We start from the raw sequence: 23,939 nt of genomic DNA, 5'->3' as shown, positions 1-23,939 counted from the left end.
GTCATTCCTGCTTTATTAAAGCTTTACAGGGAGTCTGCATTATGCTGTAGAGTCGTGTTTTAGACAGCATTGAATTCATGTGTAAGAATGCGGAAAGTGTAATATAATATAGGATTCCTGCTAAAACTTAATGTTTTTGAATACACACGTCCACCCCTTACCCCAACACCAATAATATCCTCACAAACAAAGAGAAATGATGGGACAGATGATGAGCAGGTGGTAAGTAATGGCTTGGCCGATTCCGAGTAAACTTTATTTGTACATTTATACTTGAATGGGTCACATGGGTCAGTAGGTAACATTCAGTGTATACAGCATAGGCCAAAAGTTTGGACACACCTTCTCATTCAATGTGTTTTCTTTATTTTCATTGGGAGATTCTCACTGAAGGCATAAAAACTATGAATGAACACATGTGGAGTTATGGCAAAGTGAAGGCAAAAGGGCCAACAAGTGCTAAACACCTCTGGGAACTCCTTCAAGACTGTTGGAGAACCATTTCAGGTGACGACCTCTTGAAGCTCATCGAGAGGATGCCAAGAGTGTGCAAAGCAGGAATCAGAGCAAAGGGCGTTTTTTACATGTTTTCAGTTATTTCACTTTTTTTTGTTAAGTACATAACTCCACGTGGGTTTTGATGCCTTCAGTAAGAATCTACTGATGTAAATGGTCATGAAAATAAAGAAAACACATTGAATGAGAAGGTGTGTCCAAACTTTTGGCCTGTACTGTACGTGTATGGTTTTGAGCCACTAATCTCCATTGTCTGACACCTGGACACTGTTGAAACCTGCACTGTTTAAATACTGTTTAAGTACCGTCATGGACCGATGTGAGGTATGTGTATCAGTGAAAGGAGAGAATAACTAAGCTTTACAGTGTCCAAAACTAGTTAACTAACAGGACAGCTATGGGAAAAGACAGATGGATCTTTGAACAAGGCCTCATCTAAATCCACTTCATTCCCCTGGATGTGGATGGAATCCACACAGCCTTCCAGGTAGTCAGAACCTTTGTTTTCCACACTGTCACCTGTGGGGGAAAAAGAGTGCATGAAAGTCAACACACCCAGGATCATATAATCATAAACATTGTCTTATCATTTTATATGATGCCGTTAGATGCTGATTTAATCAGTGCATGTTACTTTGGTTGATTTTTAAACCTTTCTGTGGCCATGTGGTAGGTATTTGAAATGTGTATTTGAGTCATAATCTCATTTTTTTTAATTGCACTACATTTTTCATAGCCAGCATACTGTGCCAAGCCTTATTTATATGGGGACAACAAAAATAGTTAAATGGGGACATATGGGGACATTTATATGGGGACAACAGAAATAATATTTAAAAGAAACATTGTTTCTCTAACTGAATCTGTTGATTTATCAAATTTAGCATTTTAACATAGGGATTACAGAACACAGATATCAACACAGAAGAGCCTATACCAGTAGCCCCATTATTCATTTTTTCTAAACTATTAGTAATTTGTGATGCCAAATTAAAATAACTGCCCATAGAAAAATTCGATTATGACCATTTTTACATAGCAAAAAAGATTGTGAGCAAATTTATTATGATGTAGTGCTAGTATAAATCCGCCAGTTGAATGAAAAGTGTTCAGGAGTGAAGTTAATTTCTTTGTTATGTATATATGCACTATATTACAATTTGGAGAAGCATAAAGTTTGTGGCTCATCCTCACCCATAGGTGGCGACAAAGCGCCAACTCTTGGGAATGTTCTGGAGGATCTCCATTCAGAATGAATGGTTTGCTCCCTAACCACCTATTAACCAAACTAGCATAATAATTATCATATTAATCCCCTAGGCCTCATTAATTGTTTTTTTTGTGTGCATTGCTTGATCTCCTGAATCTGTGTTCTATAACTCCAAATGATATAAACAGATCAGATGATTTGCCTTGGAATCGGGCACTGACATTTTGATATCGTCTACTACAAATCAGCACAACAAAACCGAACCGGTGTTGATTCTAAAATGGAAATGACCGCTGTCCTACCTGGGACACCTCCGAAAGCCAGTAGCATGCCCTCCTTCCATCTGGCTAGGAAGTCCTGGTTGTTGTCTTGCAGTTTAATTTCTTCGTTGTGCAGTTTAAAGGTCATGGTGTTTCTCAGGATTGCAAGATGAAAGTTAGGTGAGTCTATCTCAATGTCATAATTTTCAGCACCAGATTCTGTGCTGAGGGTCACTGACAGCTTCTGTGACGGGGAGAAAATGGTGCATTAAACGGCGCGTACTGATGAACTGATGTTGCAGGTGGCATTGTTGATCTTAATTGTGTCATTATGGTCATTTTGATTGTCGATTTTTGTTACTTCCTAAAGTAAGAGTGACTGGAAAATACTGATGCATGAAATGTAGGGGGCATGTCCCCAAAAACTGTCACCTTGGCTTTGCTTTGTCCCGTCACTCTTAGTGTAGCCGAGCGGGAAGGGAGAACCTGCATGTACATCAGAGTCCCGCTCCAGTCATCTGAGGACATGTTGACTGAAATAGAGATAGTGTCTTCCAGGGAGGGTCCTGGGAGGTCTGTGTTCAAACAAGCCAGACAAATTAGTCACGTTTCGACCAGATCTGAAAGGACCCAAGCTTCTGTATGAACAATAGACCCTTTTTTATTTTATTCCCTTCAGATCTGGGAGCATTTTATGTTTAATGATCTGTTTTTATAATCATTCAGTTTGTCTTAGTCACTGGGATGTTCTGCCAAAGCAAACATTACCGAAACATTTTTGGTACATCCTCGCCAAAAGTCTTCAGTGATCAAAATACAATGACACATACAAGAGAAGTAGGTTTTATTTCCTGTTTTTATGTCAGTTAGTAAAGACGTCAGACTGCACTCCATCTCCTGTATGATTACAGTGACTTAGAATTTGCTTTGGCCAATCAGATTATAGAATCCGAGCTAACCTGTTCATTTTAGCTCATTTTAGCCTTAGATTAGGAAGCTCTCTAATGACAGTGTTTGGTGCTCATTATTAATGTTGCCCTCATCAGATCTTCAGTTCAGCGTCTGGACTAGTTTATAAATGTATTAAATGGTCACTGAACTGAATACATCATCTCTGTGTTCAATCGGCTGTTTCTCACCAGAGGTGTTGAAGGCGGCTAATCCGGTCCCAGGGAAGAAGCTTCCTTTTTTGATCTTCGGGAAGCAGGCCGTGGGCATCACCTCCAGTGTAGTATCCCATGGAGAGCTGAGATTTAACCAGTGGCCTTGCCTTAAACATCCATCCATGAGAGGCCCAAACTGAATTGGAGAAAGATTTGAAGGGATGGAGGTAAACCCATGAATGGACGGAGCAGTTTTTTTAGCGATATAATCAAAGCTTAATTTTTTGCGAAGGACAGACCTGAAAAACAAGTTTCTTCTCATCCACCAGGATCCCACCAAGAGCGAGCCTGATGTATCCTGTCATGTTTGCCTGAGCTTCTTTAGAGTGCAGTCCCACCACCAGCTCTTTCTTGTTGTCCACCTCCAGCACCACAAGCATGCCTTCGCTGCGTAGTTCCATCTGTAAGCAAAATTCCACTCCAGACTTCACAGTGCAAGACCTGTAGCAACAAGGTTATCAGGTACTATGAAAATATCTCAAAACCTTATGCCAGAGGCCATCATTGAGTTTAGGTCCACCTGTCACAGAGACCAGGATGTCGGCTTTGCCAATTTGCATTTCTGGAATGCCCCCTCGCAAGGAGAGAACAAACCAGTCTTGTCCATCTCTGGTATCCCCGTAGAATATGGCACCCTCTGGGTCAAAGGTTCGGAACTCAAAATGAGATGTGATTCTGTAGAGGGAAACATATTTCTTGGTAAAACCTGATCAAACGTATCGATGAATGCCAAGAAGGTCAGACAGAGGCAGACCTGGTGATTTCAGACAGTTTGGTGCTGATGTTCATTAAAGGAGTCCATTTGTTGTCTCTGTTGCCAAGGTTGATGATGCCAGTGCTTGGAAACGTTCTCTAAGACAGAGTTTCAACCAGTCTTACTGATTCACTGTTCTAGATAGATGGCTAGAGATGCATAGATAGATCAATAGGTTGCTTACCTTTACTTTTAGACTTTGGGACCCAGTTCCCTCCCAAGCAGTAAAGAAGGCAAGGAGCAGCACCCCTAAACCAGCGTTTGTGAGCTCCATGGCTTAGTGCACAGCTGAGTGTGTTGCGCACAGACCTGCAGCCACCAGACTAGACAGAGCCTACCAAAGGTCAGTCACTCACTCTCCTGTCCCTCAGAAATATCTGATAGGACGATGGTCAATTCCGGCTTCTACCAGCCAGGCTGGAAATAAAAGAGTGTTTGCGTGCGTGAGTGTGTCTATGTTGACTGGGGGTCATGCTAAATAGGGATGCCCGTGGTCAGAAAGTCTGCACTGGATTTGTAGACATGCTTGTTTTCCATTGGCTCAACTATTCAATTTTCACAAGTTTTAATGTACACCAAATGATGGTGTGTAGATTTCAATCAAATTAAATTAATGTGCATTGGTGGAGGTGCGAAACGGTTTTAATATTTGCAATTACGCTGGGATTTAGTTCCATAAGCAGCTGTACGGGGAAGATAAGGCTCGCTTGCGAAGTCGGGTCTTTAACTACCCTGGAGCTGGACAGCTCAGTCGGTCCGTGTTTGCAAAACAGATGACCTTTGTGAAATGTTTGATGTTTGTTTGCCTGTTCCAGGGCAACCTTGAAAGCCACGAGCGAGTGCTGTGTGTGTGGTGAGGGTGCGTGGGAGTAAAGACCCCAACCGAAAAACAGCCATGTGATTCTGTGCTAGTGAAGCTGGTAATAGTCACGTACCCTGATGGTGGGGTTGTTCTCTAGTTGTCTGATGGCTCTTATTCCCTTCGCCAAAATAGCGACCGACATTTTAAAAATATCAATAGCAAAACTTGCATGAAGACATATACATTTTTTATTGGCTTTTTAGCCAACAGAACTGAGTCCATATCACCCTCTGGTGGAAAATTATTTAAACTACAACCTCATATTAATAATAATAAGTAATAATCATAAAGTATTATTATTATATAGCACACAAACAACCCTTTAATAGTAAAAGAAACACTTTTGGCTCATAAGATTGGGTCATCAGGTTAATACTTTATTTGTATGATTGTAGCATGGAGAGAGAGAGAAAGAGAGAGGGAGAGAACGGAGAACAACAACGACAAAATAATAATAATAATAATAATAATAATATATTAAAAACCAGTGGAGTTGTTTGGGTGCATTGTGGCTACAAGCCTTTCAGTGAAATAGGACTAACTCATTATGAACATCACTTTAAAACCCTCGCATACATATCGATGGCTTCTAAAACTATGGCGCGGTATCACTTTAACATGAACATAGACAATGAATCCACGTTCATATAACTACAGCCATCCCTCATTGCACACAGCCAGTAAAGTCTTTTTGATTTTGTCCTGATATTTCCAGTTACGTCGTGCTTGAAAATGGACAAAGCAAGTAGAATACCTGCAGATAGTAGCGCGCCACACAGTTCGGTGTTTCAGTGGATAATAGCATCCAATGCATGTGCATTTTTCATCAGCTGTTCACCCATGATAACTCTTGCCGTTCATTGCCTGTTCATAGTTGACTACATGAATGAGGGAGTTCATAGAAGCAATGCAGGACAGAGCCAGAGTTAACAGCGTTACCCCCATGCTACCAAGGAACATGGCGATTGTTTTGGTTTTATTCGTTCCCCTCTGCACACTTGCAACCAAGGCTTGTAACCACACCCCATCAAACCCACATCGGATTCTACAGTTTGTCAGGCTGTGCTTTGTCCACTATGGAAACAATCAGTGTTGGGGCATTAGTCGCACTTTTTTTTTTGTTCCTTTTCAAATGCGCACACACTCTTCAAAGGCAGGCTGTGAAATGTTTTGGAAAGGGGTCCGGAGACGAGGCGTGGGGTGAGGTAGGGCTTGGTCGGGCAGGGCGGGATCTGGAAGGGGGTCTGTGCAGTAGTGTTGGGGTAATTACACAGAGCCCGTACAGATTAAAACAAACATAAGACGTGGCTTCTGTTGCTTTTGGTTTTAGATCTTTGAAAAGGAGGGGTACAGGTATAAAGAGGACGGAGATTGGGGCGAAATGGGAGTGAAAAGAAAAGAATCTCAGAGGTGAAATTAGTGAGTGACAGTTCGGACAACACCAGAAAGGATGCTTTGAAGGAAGCAAGTGTTGGTCATGCGTTGTGGATACTGAACCCAAGTTTGTTGCCATGTTCCTAGTACTACTGTATATATACCAAGACTTCATAACGGTTCATTACATGTTAATTTTCAAGTCAGAAAACAGAATCCATCTACCATAATGCTTTTTTTCTTATGTACTTCATTAACCTCATGACTAAAATTACATTCATATTTATGTGTACTCAAAAACCCTTTCCGCAGAACCGTTTTCTTTCTACCAAAAGAGGGAATACATAAAAAAAAATTGTATAAAAAATCACAGAGAGATACGCACATAACAGAAAAAAAACAACACTCCCAGCAGGCATCTAAGGGGAACTCCGGTACAATGGACCCTAAGCCCAACCCCTACTGAGACTCTGTGATAATGTCAGGAGTGGCTGACGTCATCCCTGTTATCCATTCGGTGGTGGAGAAGGGAAGAGAGGAGCTGCTAGTGGCTAAAGGAAGCGCAGGCTGGCACGTAGCAGAACTCTCTAGAACATCATGTGTTGTCACCAGCTATGCCTGACTAGAATGCAAGGCAGCTCTGACCCCGAAACATCTAAATGGAGAGAGTTGCGCTTATTCACATTCTCAAATAATTCATTTGTGTAAAATGAAACACGTTGGCTTCTCGTTCTGTCTCTCTCCCTACCTCCTTTTCACTACACTCTCAGACTCAGCCAAGTTAATAGTGTGTCTTTGGTTGGACACCAGGGGAAGCTGGGATAGAAAGGCCACTAAGATAAGTTTGAGATCATTTGCTATTGGCGCTACTTTTTAATTCAATAAATTCATGTTTTACTATTATTACTATTGTTTTTAATCAGTGGAAGAAATGAGAAGAAATGCAGGAGAACTGGAAGTACATGGACCAGCTACTCTAACTTCTTGTCTGGTGGCCAGATTTATAGCAGAACTCGGCATGTCTAGTTTCTTGTGGATATGCAGTAGGGGAAGAGGAAAACAGAAACAGCCTTTGACTGATCTTGATTTTTTATCATCTGGCCACCATGGTCTTTGTTAGTCGGTTAGAGGCATTATATTTATATATTTATATATGTATATATACACACAAACAGGCACAGACTAGATTCCAGCCTCCATCTTGAGTTGGGCTTACTACGCTTAGACTGAAAATGGGAAAGGGGGTCCTATCTGGTCTCAAAGTTTACCTACCAAAGGCTAACCCAACTAGAAACAGGAATGATGTGCAACCTCAGATCTCTGTGGAATGGATAAAAAAGCCATGCAGCTGATAGTAGCCACATAAGCAAGTGTAAACTCACACGCACGCACGCACGCGCATACACAGAAACCATAAGTGCGTGCCTGCACAATCCCGCTCACATACACAGATTACAAATGCTCTCTGTGTCTTCACAATATGTGTTCACACGACCGGCACACACATACGACAGGCACACACTCTTGAATCTGCCCGAAACCTGCGAGACACACAAGCAAACATCTGTCTGATATTGTGTTGAATGAAGGCCAATCCAGCTCGTCCCTTTCCTCCACTAAAACGAAAGCTTTAGCCTCAGTTTGAGGTGTCACATCATTAGCATTCATATTATTTATAATAATATAGTTATTATTATCATACGGCCACTATAAAGGGAAGCAGACTGTACTAACTGTAGGAAAACACACACCCTGTTAGCTGTTATTACTTTTTGTTATAGTAGAGTTATTAACATTAGGAGTCTGAGAGCACAAATTGTCAAGCTCTACAACTACGACAGAAAGACTGGACTAAAGGAGCAGTGCACTGGAGGCACATTTGATCAGAATGAAGGCGAGAGAGAGGGAGGCTGGGAGGGCAGGGTATCTGTCCTTTCTCTTCCCTGCTGTTGCTTCTCTCCCCTTCCCTCTGAAAACCCCTGGTTCATCCCTTTACCCCCTTCTCTAAAAATTAGCCTAGGTCTCATCACTACAAAAAGAGAGGCAAGGACTGTGAGAGTGTTTACCAAAAAGCAAAAAAAAAAAAAAAAAAAACAAACAAAAAAAAAAGCCCTCACTCAAAGGCTCTGTCTCCTTTTTTTACTTAAATATTCCTTAGGTGCACACTGTAGCATCTTCTCTCATGGGTTGGCGCTGTCCCGTTTTTTGCCGCTGCTGCTACTGCTGCTGTACAGGGCGGGGTTTGCCACTAAGGTGTGTGGCGCCGTCCCCATATAAGGGGCAGCAGCTGCAGCGTAGTTGAAAAGGGCAGGCAGGAAGGGCAGAGACTCGGCCTTGTCCCCAGGTGCCATCATGTTTAGGGCCATAGGGAGGGCAGCTAGATTATAAGGGTACGCTAGCAGCTGTGGGCTATACAGTAGGTGGTAAGGATCAGGGTAAAAGGGCAGTTTGGCCAGATCCCCATGTGGGACCACTTTGCCCAATGATCCAAAGGGAAGATGGCCTGAAGGATAAGACATCAGAAGATTGTCATCCTGCTTCTTTCCAGAGCGGAAGCCTCCAGGGGTAATCAGTGGCAGGGGCAGATCCTGGACGGGGTAGCCAGTGCCCTCCCTCTGAGGGTCCATTGGAGTGCTAATAGGTGTCTCCTCATGCTTAGGTTCTGATGCCCTGGGAAGCAGCAGAGCATGGGCAGAGGGTCGCTCAATGCCACCCGCTGAACTAGCTTGTAGCATTAGTCCATGTCTGTCAGTGCTGCGGCTAACACGCCGGGAATGTGCCAATTCCTGGTGTGCAGTCGTGTGCAGGTCAACAGCATTTGGAGAACACTGAGGAGACTTTGAGAGCTTCTGTGGAGTGCAGGTTGTAGTGGTTTGAACAACGGAACATTTTGGAGACGGAACAGGGCTCATTGGCTCCTCTTTGGGTACAAGCAGAACGCCCTGCATGTCTCTAGGGTGCTCGGCCTGGGGATTGGCTGACTGTTGTGCTCGCTCCCTCTCCCTTGCCAGGATGGTTGGCATAGTCAGGTCCTGGGCTTGGATGTTGCAGGGGCTCTGGGACAAGATTGGGACCATAAGATCCTGAGCCTCTTGGGCATTACTGTAAAGCGCACAAGACTCCTTTTTACCCTGTTTTGTTTTGTCTGAGGGTCCGTCTTGGATCAAATGAATTCCTCTGACAGGTTCAGTAGACATGGACATTGCTGAAGCATTGTCTGTTTTTACCTGGGATTTGGATGACTTAATCGAGCAAGTGGCACTTGGCCTGTCAGCAGGTCTGTCTATAGGAACGCTCTTTCTCTGATCAAGAACATCAAGGTTCTTCTTTTTTGTTGTTCTATAGTCCAAGCACTCTGCACCATTCAAGACAAGTACAGTGCTAGGTGATGACAGAATGTTGTGCCTGTTAGTTGTCAATTTGGGGACGTTTTCTGGCAAAGGCCTTGTACCCTGTGGACTGGCTTCTCTTTCAAAAGTCACAGTTTCTGGTTCACCGCATTGCCATATGATTGGACTCTTGGCTTTCATTTCATTTGACTGATTCTGGCTTGTTGACTGATCACATTTACTGGATACTGGGTGTTGCTGTACTGATTGGGTAGCTAATGAAGTGTAATTAATTACGGTGGTAGGCTGAAGATTTCCACTGTTTGTTTCTGGCTCTCTGCTCAGAGTCTGGCCATTTGTTTTTGGGCTTGCACTGGGCATGGTTGGTTGTGTCTCTTGAGTGTCTGTTGAATCGCCACTTTCGTGTCGTTTAAGGTGGCGGCCCAGTGCTGTTGCTGTCTTACATACCTTACCACAGTGCGGGCAGGTATGTCTAACTAAGGGCCTCCTACCTACACGAGCTGGACAACCCATTTCCCTAATGCTCCTAACAGTGTCCTCTCCCTCCTCCATTCCCATGGCATCATCTCCATTAGTTGAAGGAAAAGAGGCTGGTGGGTGGAGTGAATTGGTTTTGGGATGATGGAATTTCTGGTGCTCTTCAAGCTTTGACTGGGAAGTAAATGAAGCTTGACATAGCATGCACACAAATTCTAGTAAGTGTGTAAGCTCGTGCTTGTCTCGTTTTTTTGAGCTGGAGAACCACCGCCCACATGTGCCACACTCTGCAGCCTGTCCCATTGGCCATTGTCTCTCAGATTTGTCTTTTGATGGCATTGAGGTGTCCATGAAGGGTTTTGGGTCAGCAGAAAAAAATGTAGTAGGAGACTGTTCCTCTTTTACCACAAGATGATTCTTGTTTTGTTTTTCCACTTGGGAAGCAATATGTGCCGTGTTTGTAATAGTTTTCTTATCTTTGACTGTTGTACTTTGTTCCTCCTCTTTCTTAACATCTTCCTTGTCCTCCTCATCCTCTTCTTCTTCCGCCTCTTTATCGGTGTAGTTCACGGTTCTGTCGACTCTCCTCAGCAGTCTAAGAGATCGCTTGTAATGCATTTTCCGTTGCCAGCCCTTTGCCTTTTGGATATGTGGTGCCTTCCGTTTAGGCTTGTAGGAGTAGTATGGCCTCCACAGATTGTCCTCAGTGTCTTGGTCACTTTCCTCTTCCCGCACCTCCTGACGGAAGAAATACTTCCTGACTTTGACAGGGCTTTTGGCTGTATTCTTTTGGAGCTCTCCACTTGTGTTTTCCTGGCTGGCGCTTCGGTGAGAGCGGTGCTTGTGACGATGATGATGATGTGGGTGTCTGGACTGTCTTTGATCCTCATCAGAGGTGTCGTTCTTTTTTGCTTTACAGGGAGGCATACTTTTATCTCTCATTAGGTCTGTTTCTGAAATGCTTCGTTTGACAATTGCCTCCTCTCCGATTCGTACAGTGATCTGGCAGAGAGGTCCTGGGCCCTTGGCCTCTGAGGTGGCTGGTTCGGTGGATGACTTTCCAGAAGAACAACTCTTGTTGTGCACCTTGCGTGCCTTATGGTGCTTAACTGCATCTGTCTGCCTTGCCTTGTGTGTTTTTGTTTGTTCTGAATCGTCCACTTCTTCATGGGTATCAAAACGCTCTTTTTGTGAATGTTTTTTTGGTGGCAGCTGTGAAGCTTTTGCCAATGGCTCATTGTTAGGTAGAGGGGAGGAGCTGTTTAGGGGGCTTTTGGTGCCCCCAGAAAAGATCTGGTTACTGTGAACAATTACAGAAGATGACATGGCTGTGCCATGGACAATCACTGATGGCTTGGGGTGTCCATAGGTGATGACAGAGGAAACTGATGTTGCTTTACCACAATCTCCTAGGAGGTTCTTCTGACCCCTAATGTTGCCAGGCTGCCCCAGCTCAGACGTGTTTCCCTCGACACTTGCTCCCACTGCCATGGCTTTTTGGGCAGCAGCCAGCTTTGAGATTCCCTCCTCATCCAGACATATGTTTACAGGGAAGCCATCTGGGTCTTCCTTCAGGTCATGATGAGTGTCACCAATGAGTGATTGTTGGTTACTGGGAGCCAGTGGAGTAGGTAGACTACAGTCCATAGACAAGGGCAGGGGGATTCCTGTGTCAGGCGTGAGTAACAGTCCATCAGCCAGTGAGTGACTGTATGTTTTATAAGGTCTTTTCTGAGAGCGCATTGGCAGCAGGCGGTACAGCTTGAGAGCATTGACTTTTTGCTTATAGCCACCATTTGCTGTCTTTTCACTGGAGATGAGGCTGGGGCTGATGCCATGGAAGGCCTTCTGGTGCGTCTTGAGGTTGTAGTAGGTGGGAAATGCTTCCCAACAGAAGATGCACTGGTAGCGCCGTTCACCTGTGTGCCAGACCTCATGTTTGGTGCGATACTCTGCCAGTGCAAAGACTTTATCACAAAAATGGCAGGGGTACTTGCGCCTCCATGAGTGCACATTTGAGTGCCTTTTCAGACTAGACAGGGTCATGTAGGAGCGTTCGCAAACAGTGCAGAAGTAAATAATATGCCCATCCACCACCTTGATAAAGTGGTCATCCTCACTCAGCCCATCAGTCTGAGTAAATGACACACGGTGACGTCCCAGGAATCCACGTCCTTTCTTTACTCGACGGCAGGGGCCAAGCGCTTGGTCCATCTGTGAGGGAGCTCCTTCTGCAGGATTATCTCCCAGCTCTTCCTCCGCCTTGTCCAATGGCTCCTCTTTGGGCTGGATGGGCAGAACTGGTAAGGACTGCCTGCACGTGGCCTCATGGGACTGCAGTCTTTTGTTATGGATAAAGGCTTGCCACAGTGGCGGCAGCTGAGGGCTCGTCCACCTCTGTGCAGCCTCATGTGGACAGTGAGGGAGGAGGCAGTGCTGAAAAGACGGTGGCATACCCCACACAGAAGCTCTGGCTTTGGGATGTCTTGAGGGGGACTCAGAAATGTATCAGGAGGTGGAGGTGGAGTAAGAGAAGCAGCAGAATGGAGAAGAGGTGGAGGAGGAGGAGGAGGAGGGGGGTTGATGGGCTGCAAAAAGCCCAGCTCACCATGGGGACTGTCTCCATTTTCATGGTTTCCTTTTGGACTGTGGTCCATCCTTCTCTCTAGGTCTCTGCTCCCATGGCCCTGGTAGGCCCTAGTGCTCAGGTTGAACAGGATATGCGCCGTCTCTGTCGTTGAGTGCTCTGGGTTGGTGCCGTTAAGAAGACCGCCCCCAACTGCCGGTCCTGAATTGCCAACTGTTGGTCCAGGGGAGGGCCTTAAGGATGGTCTCTGAAACTGGGGGTCAGGACCAGCTGTGGGAAAAACTGGAGGGGATTTATAGTCCTTTCCGACCGCTGCGGTGAGATCAATGGGTGAGGAGGAGCAGGTGGCCGATGGCGTGTTGGATTCTTTTGGCAATCGAGGCAGCTTTTTGTCCATCGTGGCATCCATTTTCCATGGTGCCTCCCGATGGCCTCGCTCGTGAGAAGAGGGGGAGTGGGGAGAGAGAGTGGAACAGCGGTTTTGTGCAGTTGGATCAGGCAATTCTGCACACAGGGGAAAACGGAGGGATATATTTGTTGTTTTTCCGCCATCTGCCCTGTCACTATCATCCTCCATTCTGTTTCCTTTCACTTTTTTGCTTTTCATCTGACTGCTCTGCTCGGTCACCAGGCCAGCAACGAAAGGCACACCCAGGCTGTGGCCCACCTCTGTCAGATGTTTAGTTTCACCAACGCCACAAGAGGTGTAGATGTAGTCCAGCAGGTCTGACAACACTCTGGATTGGGGGTAAGGCAGTTCAACAACCCTGTCAGTCCTTGGAGTAGTAGAAGAGGAAGGACCACAGGGAGGAGTGGTGGGTGGGGAAGACAGCAGCTGGTGGAAGTAAGTTCTGCAGGCAGCTAAGATGCTCTTATGGGCATGGAACTTGGCGTTGTCGGTGGTGATGAGTGTAAGGTCACAGAATGGGGCGGGGTTCGCCAGACGCTGCTCGTTCAGCTGTAATAGGAGGACGTCTGCGTAGAGGGGGTCCCAGAACATGGCCTGGGACACCATGGCCCTACCCGCAAACCTGCAAAAAAAAAAAATGTTACACATTATGAGATTGTGGCATCTTAATCAACAGACAGTAACATGCTAGGGTGTTGCATAAGGGTGCGGAGAGCAGAAGCTGATTTCGGTACGTCAGGATTGCGGAAGTGCTGTGAGAGATCAGCTTGTCTGAGCTACAAGTTGTCCCTTAATTGAACGCTGCTCAGATACAATCAAGATATCCAGGAATACAAGTCACATAGTGATGGGCCTGAAAATAAGCACTTACTCTAATCCTCAAGGAACTCTGCGTTCCTTTGAGTCGGTGCTCTTTTGAGATTTTGTGATGTTATGTTGTCTGTCTGACACGTTTCTAAGCGATAGTGTGTGTGCGCGCGTGTGTGTGTGTTAGCAGAAGAAGGAGGAGGAATAGGGAAGGGGGGGGTTGTTTTTCCGTCCTATGCATCCGGTCGGATCTGTCGCAGCAAGGCCAGAAAGGACAAGCAGCGCTGCTCCTCATTTCCATTACGCCTCAGAAAAAAAAAAACCCGCCGTAGAGGTTTTCAGCCGCCCTGCTACTGAAGAAAGGCACTCCCTCAAAATGCCTTCTAAAATGTCGCTTCTTTCGCCGTCGCGCTTTCCTCCCTTCGCCACCAAAATGGCCGGTCGAGCTGGGATCTGCCGTGGAGCAGCAGTAACGATGCGACTGGAGAAAAATCCCCAGTCATGCTTTTCTGCCCGCGTTTTTCAGTCAGGCACCGAGGCAGGCAGGCCTCTGTAAAATTCCACAAGCGGCCCTGAACACACAGAAACTAGGTCAGCACTGTTATTGCAGCGAGGAGAGGAGGGAGAGAGGGAGAGTCGAGCGGGAGACAGCGGGAGAAGGCCAGCCTTTAAACAGGAACCCGGAGACACGCTGGCGGGCACATGCATTCTATACGGTCCCCCAATCGAAATAATCCGTAGCGGACGGGTTACTGTGAAGCCCCAGTCCCCTGCTGACGTGCGGAAGCGAGCACAGCGCGTTCTAAAGGAAGTGAGCAGATATTGCCGAGCCTAAAAATACGTACGGGGGCAAAAGCACACCAAAATGAAAATGGCTTCAAATGTGCCGCTTTTTCTGTACATAAAAAGAAGCGATCCATGAAGACACAAGTACACACGGGTAAACAATGAAGTCAAAGGGACGTTCAGACGGACAACGGGGGTTATTGAACCAAGATCGTTTTTAGGAAGTGCATGTTAACGGCAAGAAAAAAAAAATGCTGCATGTGGCATACGGCCCAGACATAGGAAGACATTTACAGCAGGGCGGTTGTGCACCTGCTGGGATTTAAAAGGCAGTGGCGACCAGTCGGGCAGGGCGGGGCGAAAAATGTCACAATTTCATCTGGAAGACGCATCTGCCGCCCCGACGCGCTCTTGTCTTCGTCTCTTGTGTGTGTGTGTGTGGTGTGTGTTGGGCTCACACACTTCCTTCCCAAGCGCCGCACACAAGAAGTTGGCCAAGCGTGTCTGGGGCTTCAGCCCCACCCCCAGCGCACACACACGTGCAACCCCTCCCATTACATACAATGGTCGCACCATGGCCTCCTCACGCGCTCAGACATTGTAGGGGTCTCTGTGTAGTTAAAAGTCGAACTCTTGGCCAAAATATATGAATTAAATGAAACTGTATGTGTCACGATCTGACTGTGGGGTGGGGTGGGGTTGGCCGACTCCGCCTCTGCGGTTCGATACAGAGTTTTTGTCTGGTTGATTGTTCGTATGAATGTTTGTATCTCGTATCACGTCCCCGTCAGGCCCCAAATGTATGTGACGTATTAGTGTGTTTGCTCTTGTTTACCTTCCGCTCGTTCGTTTGAATGTGTCCATCTCTCCATCGTGTCGCCATGACAGTACGTGGTAAATTACGCATTCAGCTCGAGGTTGCGCCTCTTATCAGCAGTCGGATTTCTCAGCGTCGTGCTCCCGGGCATCATAAATGCCGCTGTGGAGCGAGGTCGGGCAACTTTTTGCGACATGGAGGCCTACCTTCAGGGACAGCAGCTGGGTTTTTGCTCCGGTCAGGAAGCATGGCTGACCCGGCCAGATGAGATCACGTGATGGAGGGTGAAGAAACATGGGACTGGGAAAGAGCTGACCGAAGACAAAAGGGGAGCGTCTGGGGTTCATGGAGAATGTGTCTTCAGCACAACCGTTTTCCTCGTGCAGGTCCTCGCCGCATTCGGCAATGCAAGTGCGTGAATCCGTCCTCATTAATTCTGACAAATCGGCTGCTGCCATAGATTTCTTGAAACAAGTGGGACGATTGCGGTGACGTGGCAGGAGGTCATTGTCCCCACAAGATCTTTCCCATTTCCTCTGCCTTTCAGGCCTGGGGCTCAAAAAACGACGAGCGCCTTGCCAGAATTGAAAACCAGCAGCCTCCTCGGCCATTTTGCCCTTCGTTGCGTGGACAGAGTAGCACTGGCTGGCTTCTCGGCCCAGAGCTCCGGCGGAGCCGGGATTACGTTGCCACCCAGGGCGCGACAACTCTGAACTCGTAAACAGCCCGCCTGAGGCCCTGAGGAGTTAGTGACCTCTGACCTTTTACAGAGCATGGCTTCACGGGTCATTTTATTTCTGGTGGCGAGGAAACTTTTTTGGAGTAGAGATGGGCCAGGTTGGTCTCCCAAGCCTCGCCAGCGCTGCCCTCCCGACAAGTAAAAAAAAAGGAAGGATTATCCCAGCGACACGACGGACACAGTCTTGGGGACAAAAACGGCAACGGGGACACCGAGGGCTTTCGACAGACCGTTTCTCGCCTCGGACACCGCGTCCGGGCCGCCTCGGGCGTGCGAGTAGCCCTCCTACTATTATCTTAAGTTGGTGGAAAGTGACCCATCAGGCCGGGAGGAGGAAAAAAAAAAAAAAAACGCTTCCCAAAATACATAGCCCACGTCATTCCTAACGTCTCCTCTGACGCGCGCCGGACCCCGACCCGGAGTGGCTCGAGCCGACCCCCAGGACCCCCGTCGGTGTTAACAAATAAAGAAATAAAACCTGCGCAAAGTTTCTGCGTATTGCACTACCGTCACGGAGCGAGTCATCGGCCCTGAAAAAGGAACTGCGTGGTTCCCCGGCAAGACAGGAGAGGATAAGGGAGACAGGCCCTCATTAGCGCGCGTGCACACACACTCACACACACACACACGCTACACACACACCGCACACCACACCACACCACACCACGCACTACCAAAACAAGGCTTCCATCTCTGCTGTCCACAGAAAACAACAACAGCCAGGAGCGCGGCAATAAAGTGGGGAGAGAGAGGGAAGGGCCGGAGGGGGGGAAGAGAAACCGAATCGGTGAACGGAGCCGCCTCTTCCCCTCTCTTTCCCAGCTAGGCAAGCACACAAGAAGACAACGTACCTCGGAAAACCTTCTGCTGCATCTCTGCTGCGATGTGTTCTCGCTCTCTCTCTCTCTCCCCCTCTCTCGCTCGCTCGCTCTCTCTCTCTCGCTCGCTCGCTCTCCCTCTTTCTGTGTGTGCCCCGTCTGCTTGTGTGTGTGTGTGTGTGTGTGGGAGACGGCGAGCACAGGGAGAGAGACACACACACACACACACACACACACACACACACCGCTGCCTGAGCGTGTGTGTGTGTGTGTGTGTGTGTGTGGAGACAGTGGGCAGAAACGACTCTCGCACTCTGACTCTCTCCCTCTCTCTCTCTTTTTCTCACTTCACTCTTCCCCTGACACACGATTCCCCTATTTCCCCCCACCCCAGCACCCCAACTCTATTTTGATACCAATCCTCTTTTTATTTGGAACTACGGCTCTTAGCAAACACACACACTCGCTCAGACACACACTACTTTATATACACAAAGCCTGGCGATAGGGAAGGAGAGAGAGCGGGAGGGGGAGCGAGGGAGGAGGGAGGGAGGGAGGGAGAGCGAAAGGACGCCATTTAAGCAGTTTGTTACGAGCACTGCCAGTCCCCAAAATGGCTGAAAACAAACAGGAGCTGTGCCAACCTGTAAAAGAAGAAAAAAAAGGCTCGGCACAGACGGACAGAGAGACGAGAGACAGAGGGGGGGACGGGGCGAGTCGGCCGGTGGCGAGAACCACGCTTTAAACGAGTGAAACTGTCGTAAAGCGGGCTTGCGAGGGGGGGCAGAGATCGCGAGGGCGGGAGCACGCACTTCGATTTCCTTTTAGCTGCGTGTGCTTTTGTTGGCGAGGGCCCCGGCGCACTTCCTGGATCTGCCATCTGGGCGTGGGCCTCACCTGCGCGCCGGCCACCGCCGGGCCCTTGTTATTCCCACATCTGCACGCGCAGATCCGGCGGGCCCTCCCCCCGCGTCCCAGCCGTGACTCATGGGGGCCGAGGGCCCGCCGAGTGCAACGCCTAACTCCGGGCCAGAGACGGGAGGAAGAGAGGGGCGGGCGAGCCGCCGGAATGTTCCGGAACCTTTCATCCTCTATCGGGCTGGAATCGCACGCCTCACGTACGTGTGCGTGCACACGGCTGTCGCTCCCTTCGCCCCTTCGCCACCCTCCCCGTCCCTCCGTCTTTTTGTATGTCAGCACACTTGTCTCCATGGGAACGCCGCTTGGATTGGACGGCGCGCCCGTGACCTCTCCGGCTTCCAGAGGAACTTTGACGCATTTTTTTTTGTCCCCCCCCCCCCGACCCCCCTCCCGTTCCACTGCGCGCTTTCATTGTGCCTGCGCGTCCGCATTGTCCTGTAGATGCAGCCGGTGTGCGGCCCTGCACTCTGGGAGAGTCCGAGCGGCCCGCCGGCGCGCCGCAGGAAGCGCTGTTCGCGCGTTCGCGGCAGGAAGGGCCATCGGTTTTAGGTGACTCCGGCTAATGTGGCTGCAGACGTGCCACGTAGCTTGCCGAGCTACAGGTAAACATGTGGATCATACCGAAAGCTGAGATCTTGTCGTCTTGTGCTGATAATATGGATTTTACCATCAAGCTCCGTAATGTGTGCTTGTAAAACACTGAACACTTAACATGTAGTTAAAGTCAGATTGAGTTGCTTAACGGGCGGGGTTTGGGTTTTTTTTGGAGAAAACAGGAGTATAAAACTTTGCATTAAACGCTCGTTCACCGTCTAGGGAAAAAAGGAAAGTGTCCCCCAATTTTTTTTTTTTTTTTTGCTCCCCCTTTCCAGCGCTGATCAAAGGGCATTTTTAAATGACATCTGGGTCAGCGGACGCTTGGCGGGTTGGTGGGCCGCCGAAGCACCACAGCGTGAAAGAGGAAAGGACATCTGGAGACGGCCTGGCCCAGCCTCCCGGTGAGCGCTTGGGGGAAAGGAGGGACGGCGGGCATGTCCAGAACGGTCCCGGCCGTGACGCGGGGAAGCAGGCGTTGCGCTGCGCAGGTGCCATTTTGGCCCAGGATCTTTAGCGCCGTCAGGGCGGCCATGGCTGCGTCGACGGATTTCTTTTGGGACCCATTTAGTGTGGCGGCTCAAATTTTACGATATCACGTTGGTTTTTTTGGAAAATTAACGCTGGCAAGGAAGAAAATGTTGACTGGGTGATTTACTTTTTTTTTTTTTTCCCCCTGCCGTGCAAGATCTAATTACCAAACCGTTTCTTTGCCGGTATTAATTACCAGATGATGTTCCTGGGCTGCCTGGCATCACTTCAGTGTCCAGCTTTCAGCTCCCTGCTTATTTTGTTTGCTTTTAATATCCCGCGTGCCGGAGCCGGTGACGCAACCATAACGTCTCCTCTGACGTAAACCGCGACCTCGTGCGTGCCGCCACGCACGGCGGCAGTAATTATTTTGCTTATTGTACTATTAGCCAACAGCGGCGGGCTGGTTAATAAAATATTGGTGGTAGTGGCCTAGTGGGTAACGCACTCGCCTATGAACCAGAAGACCCGGGTTCAAGACCCCACTCACTACCATGGTGTCCCTGAGCAAGACACTTAACCCTGAGTGTCTCCAGTGGGGGGGGGACTGTCCCTGTAACTACTGACTGGAAGTCGCTCTGGATAAAATGTAAAAATGCAAACAGCCGCAGCGCAATGGCGAACGTTGGTTCAGCCGACCACGTGGGCCTGTGCTGGGGGACGGCGTTCACCGCAGGCGGTAATAATAAACCGGGCTCGTAATTAGAATGACGCCTGCGCCCGTTCCGCGAGGCGGAAGCGCGAAATTCCCCCGGCCGCGGGACGCGCGCGTCGGATGATCGAGTGGCAGAAATGGCCGCCGGCGCCCTGTACCGCGTCGGGCAGATGGTGGAGAGGTTTAGTGCGACCGTGGGAGCACGCCGAGAGCAAGCCCACGTACGTGGAGCTGGACAGTGGAGGGAAAAAGAGAGAGAGAGAGAGAGAGAGAGCGAGCGAGGGGACTGGTGGAAAATCATTCGGGAGGGGTGCCTGATAGGGGGGTGGCGACAGCCGCGGTGTTGGTGCGTGTGTTGGCGGCGTTGGTTTTTCCACTGCCAGGGAAGGGACGGCTAAATCAAATTAATTAGCTTCTTCATCTCCAGGCAGCTAGTCAGGCATGCCGTACCGGGAGGGTGGGAGAGAACGGGCAGAATTTGGCGGAGGGCGGGGTGCCGTTGAATGCCCTGTTGTGTATGTGCACAATTCGGCAAAGCCGAGGCGTCGGGGAGGGCCGGAGGGATTTCGGCTAGGGGAGGGGGGGGGGCGTCAGAAAGGGCGACCCGGATGCCGAGCGGCTGATATTTCCAGTTTCTCCACCGCTAAGCACTTTGAGGCGCCTCTTCAGCCGCGGCCCGGTGCCGTTCCCACTGCGCGCTCTTAAATTAGATTCCCCGATCCGAAAGCTGCACTCTCCGGGACGGTCCGGGAAACGGGATGAGCGGTGGAGTATGGAGGGGAAAGAAAAGCGGAAAAAGAAAGAGAAAGAAAGAGAAAGGCAGATGGTCAGTGGCAGGGAGCCAGGGGGAAACACAAGAGGAGAGAGAGAGAGAGAGAGAACTCGGGGGAAAAAAAAAGACAGAAAGAAAGCAAGAAAGGAGGGTTGGTCAGGCAGGAGGACGGCCACATGGTCAGCGTGTGGTAGTTCCTGTCGCTCCACACGTGCGTGCGCTTAAAATAAAAAATAAAAAAAAAGAGATGAGGCAGTAGAGACGCCAACATGGAGGACAATGGGAGACGGCGGCGTCTGGAAGTGACAGAGGTAGGACGAGCAGGAAGAGACTTACGAAAAGGCGTGGAGAGAGAGAGAGAGAGAGAGAGAGTCACATAAGCACCAAGCAGGCCAGACTTGGCGCCTACAGAGGAGTCCAGATTAAAACTAAGCCGATTGAAACGGGGAGGCGGAATCAGGCGCAATTAATTGAGCGCCCCTGGTTTTTATTCCCTCCTGGAAGAGCCGCCACACACTTGCTGTCTGACGGCGCGTTTGTGAGCATGTCACCAGATATTCTAATTACCTATTTACAGTAATTAAAGCTGCAGGTTTGCGGTGCGATTTGTGCCAGAGAGCGTCTCACGAGTCTTCTCCGGCACGGCATGATGAAGAGTTATGAGTCCGTCTTTTTTTTCCTTCTTCTTCTAATTAATGAACGATGCTGGACTTTTGTCTGCCTTGCATATACCAAGCAATAAATAGCCCGAGCGGCGCTTCATCTGCCTCAGGTCATTTAACAGCAAATTGAGGATTGTCTGTAAATAATTTTTCCTTAAGATGAATAAACCATGAATCAGTGGAGCTGCAATACGAAAACCGACATGGCGGGAACAGGACATTCCCTTCAGTTCCCCAGGGCTACTGGCATTCAGTTCAACCCAAGGCCTCATTTGTTCCACCGAATCTCTTTAAGCGGAAGCCTCGCTCTCATTTATCGTCAAGGCGCATGTCTTAACATTCCTGCTACCGTTCCAATTTCCTCCCTTGCTAACCCGGCAATTAGACGTGATTCCAGAATGATGCCGGGCCATCTTTAGTACCCCTTTTTCAAATTATCTTTTTTTTTTGGAAAGATGTTCTTGTACAAATACAGGATTTAAAATAATGGTCATTAAGAGACATAATTCTCACCCGTTTGGATTGTGGGTGTATGCGTTTTATTTAAATGAGAAAAACACATACCATGTAAAACCCGCTACATAACACATCATTTTTGTTCTATTAAATCTAAAATTCATACGTAGATATTTTTTTCTGACGACAAAACAGTTCACTAGATACGGAATTGTGCCCTGATGAATAACTAATCTAAAGCCCATAAAAATGATTTAAAAGTGTAAAGGTTTATAGCACATTAAGGTGACTGAACTAAAACTTTAAGCCATGCAGAGCCCTGAACTCTGGTGCCAGAGTCAAAAAACAGAATCCACCAAGTCCACTCACGGCTGGATACCTCACCTTCGCCAGAAGGAACTCTCATAAGAGATCCCGACTCTGTGAGCCAAGATGGATTCCCGTCTGCCTCCCCCTGGTGCCGAACCAACTGCACAGCCCGGTGGCAGCTTCAGTTCCCTCTGGTGTCCCTCCCACCTTCACACATACCCCCCCCCCTTTCTGTGTGAACCTTCAACACTTCTCGATCTTCCCCTCATGCCTGCAGTGTAACACAACCCTTCACGAAGAAACCCAGGAATTAGGTTTTTAAGTGTTGAGTTAGACTAGTTTATATTTTACGCCTATACGATGGTAAAATATTGGTAAAAGGACATTTTGATTTTCAGCACGTGATTGCGTCTACCACCACGCGTTCTATTAGAACTTTTTTTCCCCTTTTGACTGCGCACACAGAAGCGCAATCTCCTGGGCGCTTGCAGTTCCGTGCCGTGGCCAGCAGGCGGCGTCTTAAATGGACTGCGCCATATTGTACCTCCAGCGTCCGGCCCCAGGGGGAGACAAACACCACGGTGCGCGCTTCGTGCATTCCGATAAAGAGAAAAAGTGTCCTTTTCTCACTAAAAGAACAACAGTTGAGGGGGACGAACGCCCGAAATATGAAGTCCAGCGCATCGCCATCGTAGCCACGTTCACGGCGTGCTTCTCTCGATCTGCTGAAATATCTCGTTTTAACAAACCAAATTCGGGAGGCCGCCTGTTGACAACGGGAGCTGGAGCGCAGTCCAGAAATGATGTTCACAGCACTCAGCCGGCGCGTTTGGAGGAAAAAAAAAGCATCTTTATTGGGACATAAACAAGGGTGTCACAGCATGTGTCATTCAAGCAAAACACACTCCCGGCAACAAACATACACTGTTGTGTGCCGCGTACTACAAAAAGTTGCATTTGTCAAGTTAAAGCCAGTTTTGCAACAATAAAAAAAACAAAACAATGGATAACCCTTAATTTACAGTAATTAATGGCTGTTTTTAAACCGCGGCCCGCCGGATTAAGGCGTTGTGTAACGGGCGACGGAACCGAACTGCGGCCCCTGCCGCGGGCGAAGAACCACGCCGCTGCCGGGGTCGCGCCGAAGCGTCTCGGCTCACGTCGAACTCGTTTCCCTCTTTCCCCGCAAAGCAGAGACGGCGCGCCATGTTGACGGCGGCGCGTACGAGAAAGCGACCGACTTCGTTCCACACGAACTGTACCGAAAAAAAACAAACAAAAACAGAACACCGCCATCTAAAGTTAAAAGGGAAGCAACAGTCGCTCCTACCGAAACGACACAAACCGACAAAGCCGCTTTTTGTTGCCCCTGTACGTCGGTCGCGAAAAAAAAAAAAAGTGCGACTACCGAACGTGATCCAGGCGTTACGTGTTTACCCAGACACATCATACCGAAGCACCAAAAAAAAAAAAAAAAATCATGAAAATGGAGACGGTGGCGAAGACGACGACGACGCGGTCCGAGCGCGGAGCTCCGAAGGACTTATTGTTCGGCAGCGTCGACGGCCGCCCCGCAAACTCGGCTTTCCGCGGCGGCCATGTTTTTAACAAGCTAGCTCGCCGAGGCGAGGACCGCCGCACACGGCCGGCGGCCGCTGCGAACGCACGGAGGCGAGGGAGGGGGTGGCGTCGCATCCTCGCCGGAGGTCGTTCCGAGGAGATAATCGAGCTCGCTTTCTCCTGCTTTTCCCCAAGAATCCCCCGCGCCGCGGAGCGGCCAAGCGGTCCCCTTCAGCGACGCGAGGCTGAGCAGTTAGCTACCCGGCTAACTAACTAGAACAAAAACGCAATATTTTAGGCATCGGTTTCACCAAAAACTCCAACTAACACGCCATGTATGTTTCGTCTTAAAGCCACTGAGCACTTTAAAGAAACATAAGGTTAAATTTTAGTAATAATTTCATAATTTAATGGTCAGTTTTTTTCGAAACACGTTATAAAAATATTTACAGCGCAGAACACAATAAAAACCCTGAGGAAATTCGTCTCCTTAAAAACAATCGGTTCTTTAGAACAAAATACACGAGTTTTGGCGGGTTCGGGCCTTCCG

General features: G+C 48.4%; 2 protein-coding genes across 2 annotated transcripts; both read right to left on the bottom strand.

The window, feature by feature from the left end:
* Positions 1-678: 678 nt before the first annotated feature.
* shbg (sex hormone-binding globulin) lies at positions 679-4,994 on the bottom strand. The gene is made up of 8 exons (XM_028991695.1): positions 4,088-4,994; positions 3,904-4,001; positions 3,635-3,824; positions 3,389-3,550; positions 3,126-3,285; positions 2,419-2,561; positions 2,029-2,230; positions 679-1,035 (listed from the first exon to the last, which is right to left on the bottom strand). Exons 1-8 carry the CDS (start codon positions 4,175-4,177, stop codon positions 896-898), a joined length of 1,185 nt encoding a protein of 394 aa, XP_028847528.1. The 5' UTR covers positions 4,178-4,994; the 3' UTR covers positions 679-895.
* Positions 4,995-5,121: 127 nt separating this feature from the next.
* Positions 5,122-21,977, bottom strand: zbtb4 (zinc finger and BTB domain containing 4). The gene is given in 3 exon segments (XM_028991456.1): positions 5,122-12,326; positions 12,329-13,584; positions 21,905-21,977. Coding segments are annotated over 2 exon segments (5,247 nt in total). The 5' UTR covers positions 13,569-13,584; positions 21,905-21,977; the 3' UTR covers positions 5,122-8,319.
* Between the last annotated feature and the right edge of the window lie 1,962 nt (positions 21,978-23,939).

Source organism: Denticeps clupeoides, chromosome 1, assembly GCF_900700375.1.
Source record: "Denticeps clupeoides chromosome 1, fDenClu1.1, whole genome shotgun sequence".
NCBI classification, from domain to species: Eukaryota; Metazoa; Chordata; class Actinopteri; order Clupeiformes; family Denticipitidae; genus Denticeps; species Denticeps clupeoides.
This window is presented reverse-complemented; position numbering and strand designations above follow the sequence as displayed.

What these genes read in the sequence shown, in the direction of transcription:
- shbg (XM_028991695.1), bottom strand. Translation starts at nt 4,177, where the DNA reads ATGGAGCTCACAAACGCTGGTTTAGGGGTGCTGCTCCTTGCCTTCTTT. An exon ending in AGCCGCCTTCAACACCTCTG is followed by an intron (nt 2,562 to 3,125) that starts GTGAGAAACAGC and finishes GTTTGAACACAG; the next exon opens with ACCTCCCAGGACCCTCCCTG. An exon ending in GGCTTTCGGAGGTGTCCCAG is followed by an intron (nt 1,036 to 2,028) that starts GTAGGACAGCGG and finishes TTTCCCCCACAG; the next exon opens with GTGACAGTGTGGAAAACAAA.